We start from the raw sequence: 8,700 nt of genomic DNA, 5'->3' as shown, positions 1-8,700 counted from the left end.
CGCACGAGTTCCGTGAGACCTGGTGGCGCACGCGCAGTGGCGTGGGGCCTGCCGTCCGTAGCGGGCGGGCGCCGAAGGGGAGCTCAAGGAGACCGGGCCGCGGGCTGGCGCCATGCCGGGCTCGCTGGAGGTGCCCTCGCTGGAGGAGCTCGAGGTGCCGGAGGTGAGAGCTGTGCCCGCTCCGGGGACCCCTTGGCCGCCCCCGCCCCGGGGCTCGAGCACCGGACGGGCCCAGGCTGTGGGGGTTCCCGGCGGCGGAACTTGCCCTAGAGCGGACGCCGAGCGCGCAGGGGACCCGAAACCCTTCCGCGGCCGCGTAAATCTGGGCCCGAGTCCCAGCGGCCGGGTGCGTCGTGAGGGGCCCGACCCTGGGCCTGACACGGGGCAAGGGGCAGCCTCCGTCTTCCTCTCCGTCTCGCTGCCCCTCGCTACAGCCACGGCACGCCCGCCTCTTGAGTGCCGCGTACCGACGTGCTCCCCTCGCCTCAGAAAAGAGACACGGGCATTGGGAAAGGGTCAGAGAAGGGCAACGAAAATGATGAGGGGTTTGGGACGGGTCCCCTAGGAGGAGAGGTTAAAGAGGCCGGGACTTTTCAGCTTGGAAAAGAGGAGACTAAGGGGGGGGGGGGGATATGACAGAGGTCTGTAAAATCACGAGTGGTGGCTTGGAGAAAGTGAATAAGGAAAAGTTATTTACTTGTTCCCGTAATATAAGAACGAGGGGCCACCCAATGAAATTAATGGGTAGTAGGGCTTAAAACAAACAAAAGGAAGTTCTTCTTCACTCAGCGCACAGTCAACCTGTGGAACTCCTGGCCTGAGGAGGTTGTGAAGGGAACTGGACAAATTCATGGAGGTTAGTTTCATTAATAGCTATTAGCCAGGACGGGTAAGGAATGGTGTCCCTCGCCTCTGCTTGTCAGAGGGTGGAGATGGATGGTAGGAGAGAGATCACTAGATCGTTACCTGTTAGGTTCACTCCCTCTGGGGCACCTGGCATTGGCCACTGTCGGTAGACAGGATGCTGGGCTGGATGGACCTTTGGTCTGACCCAGTGTGGCTGTTCTTGCGTTCCTCCCCCAATGCCTCAGGTAAGCGTCAGCTCCTCCGTGCTGAAAGCTGCAGCCCATCACTATGGCTCGCAGTGTGACAAGCCCAACAAGGAGTTCATGCTGTGCCGCTGGGAGGAGAAGGACCCCCGGAAATGCTTAAAGGAAGGAAAGCAAGTCAATCAGTGTGCACTGGAGTTTTTCAGGTAAGAGTCTCAGGTGGCTTTTCAAATTCAGTTTTAGGGCTGGATGCTGCAGATCTTATTTAGGCAAAACTCACATTGAAGTCAATGAGATTTTTACTTGAGTGTAGCCTGTAGCATACATGGTCCCTATCGAAACCAAGATGAAAGTATTAAAATTAAATATATATTTCATGCTTCAGCACTTTGACACAATACACACACTTTTTATTTTTAATTAGTGCTTCAAAAGAGTATGGTAATGAAGTGAGCATGTGCTGTATGTTGCTACCTGTCTGCTTAAGGTATTTACGTAGGAGGAGAGAATCTGTCCTGAAGTGTCAGCTGGCATAGCTTCTACCTGTGTGCTACCATTTACACAAGCACTACAATAACAACTTTCTTTAGTTATAGCTAAGATGATCATGGTATTCTTAAACTTTTGTTGAGGTGCTGTTGCTGTTCCCTAGACTTGAACTCCTGAGGGTTGGAGGCAGTGCTTCCTCAGTGGAGCGTGTCAGTGGTGGAGACTACTTCCTCTGCTAGTTGGAAGGCAGAGTATTCAATAGTTTTCAGTTGTTCATAAAACAGTGACCCACACTCTTTCTGTTATATTGACTTCTCTTGCTTGCGCTCAGCCTCAAGGCAAGTTGGCTTTGTTTGAAAGTCTGAAGATGGTGATCAGGAGTATCTGGGCTTCAGTAACTTGTGACTATACTTTTAAAAATGTCAGACTTGTTTTGTGAGTTGCTTTCCCCATCCTTTGTCATCTTGGGGCACAATGATGCAAACATTTAAATAAATACAAAACTTTCCTCACATGACTGAAATCATATGCGTAGAAATGTTTGGAGGATCATAGTCTTAGAGGCAGAGCACCTCTTTGTATGTGTTTGTATAGCACCCAGCAAGGTGAGGCTCGATCCTGATTGAGGCCCCCGGGTGCTATTGCACTACAAATATTAATAATAGATAAGGCTATGTTTTAGTCACGGGTATTTTTAGTAAAAACCATGAATAGGTCACAGGTTGTAAACAAAAATTCACAGAATTGTGACCTGTCCATGACTTTTATTAAAAATACCTGCCCTGACTAAAATTTGGGCAGGGGGCCACGGGTATTCTGGGGGGTAGGGGGGTAGTCCGTGGGTGCTGGGGGATGTGGCCCGGGACCCCCACAGGTACTGGAGGGGACGTGGGCTGGCAGGGGCTTCCTATCCTGCTCAGTGTCCCTGCAGCTCCTAGGTGGCAGAGGCAGGGGCTCTGCTGCTCCCGCCACAAGTGCCGGCTGCCACAGCTTCCGTTGGCTGGTAACTGAAGCCAATGGGAGCTGCGTGGATGGGGCCTGCAGGCGTGGGCCGTGTGCAACGCAGAGCCCCATCTGCCGCCTATGAGCTGCAGGGGGGCCATGCCAGTGGGAGCCATCCGGGGAGCTCCCCATCCCTAGGTAAGTGTCCCCAGGCATTCCCCAACCCCCTGCTCCAAGCCCCTTCCCACCCACCCAAACTGCTGCTGCTGGCCCAGGGGTTGCCGAGCTCGGGCAGCCCCTGAGCCAGCACCAGCCATGGCAAAAGTTACGGAGGTCATGGACGGTCACGGAATCTGTGACCTCCATGACAGACCCGCAGCCTTAATAATAGACCTTAAGCGGATGTGTCTTACTAAGCTCAAAAAAAAAAAAAAAAAATCTAACTAGTTGGAAGCAGTTAAGTATCATAAACAGAGCATTCACATTATATTATTAAAATAAGCATGCACTAAGTGAGATGTAAGAATGTTGTCTGAAAGCTGACTGAGCTTAACAGTCATATTAATGACTAAGGTGCCACAAGTACTCCTTTTCTTTTTGCGAATACAGACTAACACGGCTGTTACTCTGAAACCTGATATTAATCATTGTATTGTAGTTATTTAAAGGGTAATACAGACCTGTATTGAGATCAGTGTGGAATTATAAATTCATATGCTTAGACTGTAAGCTCTTCTTGACAGGGCGTAGTAGTATTCTGTGAAATGCCATGCATATGTGTCATAATTTTTTTATTTATTGCTTATCTTTCTTTCTTTCAAAATTACCAGGCTTTAACAATTTTATGAATACCATCTGGAAATTAAACTTTGCAAATAACTACTGAATGGCAACCAAATGGAAATTGGTTCATGCATTTTGGGCTGGAGTGAATGGGAGAGTGCCAGCTTTGCAAATGTAGCTCTTATAAGCTACCTTGTCTTTTCCAAAATAACACCTTGTCGTTTCCTTTGTTTTATAGGAAGATTAAGGCACACTGTGCAGAACCTTTTACTGAGTACTGGACTTGTATTGATTATACCAACCTTCAAGAGCTTCGTCGTTGCCGAAAACAGCAGCTGGCATTTGATAATTGTGTGCTGGAGAACTTGGGCTGGGTGAGACCTGATCTGGGAGAGCTGTCTAAGGTAATTAGGAAATCCTGTTCCATGTCTTCATCTCCTTTTTTACTGGTTATTTCAGCTCCCTTCTCTCTGACCTCCTAAAGTCCCTGTTACCCAGCGTGTGCAGAGTGCTGCTGGTGTTCTGATGTTTACAGAGACCCACAGATTCATCACCTTATCCACCCAGGTCCTATATGGTCCCCTTTACTGTAATCTTGAAGTGTATCTACTGCTTCTCATTTATTTGAGAAACTAGTTCAGAATTGTGCTGCTACATTTTGAAAGTATTCTATGTACTTGTTCCACTTCGCTTCACATCTTCCCACTCTTCATGCATAATATTTTAAACTACTTTTAACTGTTTTTAAACAGACTAGATTTCCAGGTGAACACAGTCTCAGCACTTTTGATACAAGAACCTCCTCTGCAATGCTTGTGATCTGGGATAACCCCCCTGTATTTCTCCATCTCATTTCAGATCTAGTCTGAAAAACATCTTTCTGTTGCGTATGCCTCATCTCTTTCTATCTACTATTTTTAATCAGCTGTTACGTTTAGTTCTGTAAAGCATTTTAGGATATTCTGTGTGAAAGTTGTGTCGCAATAAATATAGCGCAGAGTTCATAACTTCTCCACTGTAACAGTGGATTTATTTCTGGTTTAATAGGTGTAGCAAGGGACTGGACTAGACGACCCAGGAGGACAATTCCGGTTCTAGATCCCTATGTAGCTTTCATATTGTCTTGAATTCAGCTTTCCTTTCTCATGTACCAGTGTTCCATTTGTCAGTTCAATATAATGGAAAAAATGTTCCAGTGTACTGCATGACACTCTTTCAGCTCTTCCTTAATTGGATGGCCAGATTCTTCTGTCTGTTTTATTAGCGTTCCCCTCTTATACTACTTTTAAATTACCACTTTACTGCAATGGAAGTGGCAAGTTATTGATGAACTCTCAACCTTCTGTTGAAGCCTGTGGCAGAATTGTAGAGGCCTTTTAAGCACACTCTGGGGTGGGGAATCTTTTATTATGAACTCTTTTTCCTACAGTGTGTGCTTACTTTGGTGAGAGGTTCTTTTCTTGATCTGTTACTAATAATACTTGAGTGCTTGTAAGTTTTTTTTAAAAACAAAAATGCTTACAGTGGAACTCAGTAAATTTTCAATTAATTAAATTTTTAATATGTTAAAAGAAAAAAGGATGGCACAAAATAAATGCCTGCTACCATAGATGCTAAGTGCGGGGGAAAAATATCTGGCTAGTGATGGTTCTCTCTAATGTATGCACTACTGTTCCATTGATTTGCTTATGCTGGTTCTTTTGTATATTTGACCTTGGACTGCAGGAAAGGATGTGCTGGGATTGAAATGGACACTTCCACTAAAAATTTGATACAAATTTTGTTATGTGGATAATCCTTTAAGAATTGCCTTCTTATACAAGTAAAAATACAAGTTTAGGCAGCATTGAGCATCTGTTAGGTTTTTTTTCTATGCTTGATTTTTGAGACAGTTCAGGTGCTTAACCTCAAACAGCTAAAACAGGAACTTCTTGTGCATACTTGTGTATACTTTGACTTTATCTGCAAAGTAACAGCTTTCAAAGGTGCTGAGGTTTTGGCCTACTGTTGACAAGACAAAATTCTTCTCTCGTACGCATGTAGCTCCACTGAAGTCAAGGGGGTTGTATTGGGTGTAAATGGGAGCTAGACTTTAAATTAGAAGCTTTCCTTCAAGAAAGTGCTTAAGCTATTGAGTTTAAAAAAAAATAAAAAATTGTGTAACCCTTGACACATGTGTTGTTCTCCTAAGTGACCATATTATTGTACTGTTTTTGCTTTATCTTACTCTTCCCTGACCACGCTTTGATTTCACTCCTTCCTGCTTTTCTTATCCTAATCTAGATTATAGAAATGTGTCCGAGTCCTTTCCTTAATGTACCCTATGTATCTGTGGCAGTCTATCACTGTGAATCATTTGGCTCACTTAACTATAAGGTGTCCTACTAAATACTTGCAGAGTCTTCAAGCAATATGTGCTGAATTAGTAAGCATTTGATTAATTCTACTAATGGATGGTTTCTTTTTCTGCTGCATGACGCATTAAAGCCACATGTATTGTTTCTCCTCCAAGCTATTGGCTTAGTGTAGTTTTGTCTATTAAATACTGCAAGAAAAATTCCAGTGTACTACTTTTCCTTCCAGGTCACAAAAGTGCAGACAGACCGACCTATCCCTGAGAATGTCTATCATTCCAGACCAAGACCAGAGCCAAGTCCGCCCATTGAAGGAGATTTGAAGCCTGCTAAATATGGCAGCAGGCTTTTTTTCTGGAACTGGTAAAATGGGACCGACAACTCTATAGTAAGCTCTGTTCTTTGCAAATGTAAATTATCTTGTCCAATGTGTATTGGGTGCAATCGTTAATGATTAAAAAACCCATAATTCACCTGGCGTGGTAGACTTTTGTATATACATCACAGGAGCTCAGGAACAGTGTCCCCTCTACTGTTGTTTTTTTTGCCTTTTAAAATGCTTTTTAGAATTTTATGGCCTTAAAAGATGATGTCCTTTTAGCCACTTAACACAGTCAGTTCTGTCGCTAAAGTCAGTTATTCAGCAACGAGAATATAAGATTTATGCCAAGATTTGCCAAACAGTGTATGTAAGTATGGTCCAGTTCTTTTATTATATTCTTACTAAATATTAAAAAAAAAAATGGGAGAATGCAAAATGAATCGAGCTGGCTCTTCACTGTTCAGATTTCCAGAGTTTGCATTAGTGGTTTATATACTTGTGCCTCCAAGTATCCATCTTCTTTCCAACAAACCTCCTTTCTTATGAGATTCCAGTTCAAACAAGCCAGATAGGAGCCTAACAGGTCACCAATTTAGATTCACAAAGCTACTGATGATCTCTGCGTGTGTGTCTATGTGGTGGTTCCAACAAACCTCTTATGAAGGTGACTAATCTGCAGAGGTAAAAACTGGTGACTCAACCTCAAATTTGGGATTTGATACATAAATTATTTTTTTCAAGTAGTTAGTCCATGCTTCCTAGATTGCTGGTTAGAAATTCAGTATTATTTGAGATATCAAGGCGTGTGTATTTAAATTCACAAGTGACTGGTCATGTCTCATGTATGTTGTTTTAGTTGTTTCCATCCTTCATCAGCTCTCTTTCACTGGGGAGAGTGTATTTGTTACATGAGAATTCTATGCTAAATAGCTGAACCCGTCAAAAATTATTTCCTGACCTGCATTTTTGTTCCTGTGGCTACTCAGGTAAGATGTCCCAGTGCTAAATGTCACAGCAAAACAGTCCTTTTTATGTAGAGATCCTGATTTCAAGGACTTACCTGTCACCTCACTGTGACAGCACCTGAAACTCTCTTCTTTTCCTTTCACCAGCCAACTCTTAATTGCTCCATCTTGCAGCATCCAAGGGACAAGACACATGGTAACTGTGACAACACAAGGGTCAGGAAAATCAAAGTAACTTGCTGTACCAAAGCCTGAGAACTACAGTTCAGGCCACAGCCTCTTGTGTATTTAGGGCTAGATTGTCATTTTGCAGTCTAGCCCATAGAAAAGGGTAGGGTGCTGGAGCAGCCTGGGAGGGAGATTGGGGGACTGTGAATTGAAGTGACAGTCTCCTCTGGGGAGGGATTAAGCTGCAGTGAGTCTATACAGGTGCCGCACATACGCCTTGCTGTTCTAGTATGTTGGTGAGGTAAAGTCAAGATTGGCCACTCCTTCACTTTCTGCCCATCTGCAGGTGTGGGGAGGAATGTATTGCCTGCTTTCCCAGGCCCACAGGAAGTGTTGGTACAGAACTCCAGTGCAAGGGAGTAAGAGGCAGCTTGCATCCCCCTACTTCCTTGTGCAGGATAAGCTATGATCTTGCCCTTATTCTTTGAGAGCTTGGGTAAAGCATGGGTTTATTCACTTGCATAAGGATTCTTTCCAGGCCTCAGAATCTGCCAATTTTTATATCAATTTTGTATTGGAAAGTCAAACTGATTATAGCTTTTACAAATTGGATTCCTTTGTACTTTCTTTATCTTCTGTTTGTTTGCGTGGAAAAAAAAATAGCACATTTTACAGATGTGAATAGACGCTGTCACTTTTGGCTACATTTTATAATGTATGTCTTGAATAATTGGATAAAGATTTTTTTCAAATTTTTATGAAGCTCTGGACTAATACTTCCTTTGCTAAACAAAAACCTAGATTTCCTCTGCTGCTTAATGTATGTAATACCTTAATTCTCCTCAATGAGGTATATGTTCTTTGAGTGCATCCTTCAGAATCTGGTCCTATCTTGAGTGACTGATTACAGTTCTACCTATGTAAACCTGGAATAACTCCAGTCACTTAATAGATTTACTCCAAATTTACAGTGATGTGCTTGAGGACAGAATTAGGCCTTCTGTTCCCATTATGAGAGGAGAACTTGGGCTACCATTTCTGTAGTAGGATATTATTTCTGTAGGATACCTCAACGGGAGCCAGCTCAAGAGGACCATGATGCAGAGGACAGAGTTTCTGAATGGTCTAGCTGGATGAAGTTGCACGTGGTAAATGCAAAAAGCTAGCTGGCTCCTGTGGGACCCAGCAAGTTTAAAAATATGTTTGCTCCAGAATCCTGTTAAACGCGTATGTCCTTGTCTCAATACATGTGAGAACTCTGGGTGATTCCGGTGCGGGACTCAAACCAGGACAATCTATGGAGCTACAGGAACTTTTTATAGATCTTTGCCTGCAAATAGCTTATGTACAGTACAGTTTATGAACTCTTGCTACTGACTTTCTGGGTAAGTTGACTGGTACCCAGGGGAAATATGCCATACATATTTTCATCCTATTGTACACATCACCCTATTTTTGAAGCCCATTGGATGTGTTACTGAGCTGTGGTGTACCTCCGTAACATCTCTGCAATCTTCCTTTTTAGAAGGTCCAAGCAGAGAACTGCTTATGTTCAGGGTAGAAACTCTTACTGCTGTGAAAGATTAGCTTACTTTCTGTCAAGATCTAAATCAGGGGTATACCAGATG

At 43.6% G+C, this 8,700-nt stretch overlaps 1 protein-coding gene across 1 annotated transcript; it reads left to right on the top strand.

Moving 5' to 3' along the window:
• Positions 1 to 6,090, top strand: NDUFA8 (NADH:ubiquinone oxidoreductase subunit A8). The gene is made up of 4 exons (XM_048822757.2): positions 1 to 163; positions 1,092 to 1,255; positions 3,502 to 3,667; positions 5,847 to 6,090. Exons 1-4 carry the CDS (start codon positions 113 to 115, stop codon positions 5,982 to 5,984), a joined length of 519 nt encoding a protein of 172 aa, XP_048678714.2. The 5' UTR covers positions 1 to 112; the 3' UTR covers positions 5,985 to 6,090.
• Positions 6,091 to 8,700: the final 2,610 nt, after the last annotated feature.

Source organism: Caretta caretta, chromosome 16, assembly GCF_965140235.1.
Source record: "Caretta caretta isolate rCarCar2 chromosome 16, rCarCar1.hap1, whole genome shotgun sequence".
NCBI classification, from domain to species: domain Eukaryota; kingdom Metazoa; phylum Chordata; order Testudines; family Cheloniidae; genus Caretta; species Caretta caretta.
The sequence above is the reverse complement of the archived record's forward strand: the minus strand, read 5'-3'. Positions and strand labels throughout refer to the sequence as shown.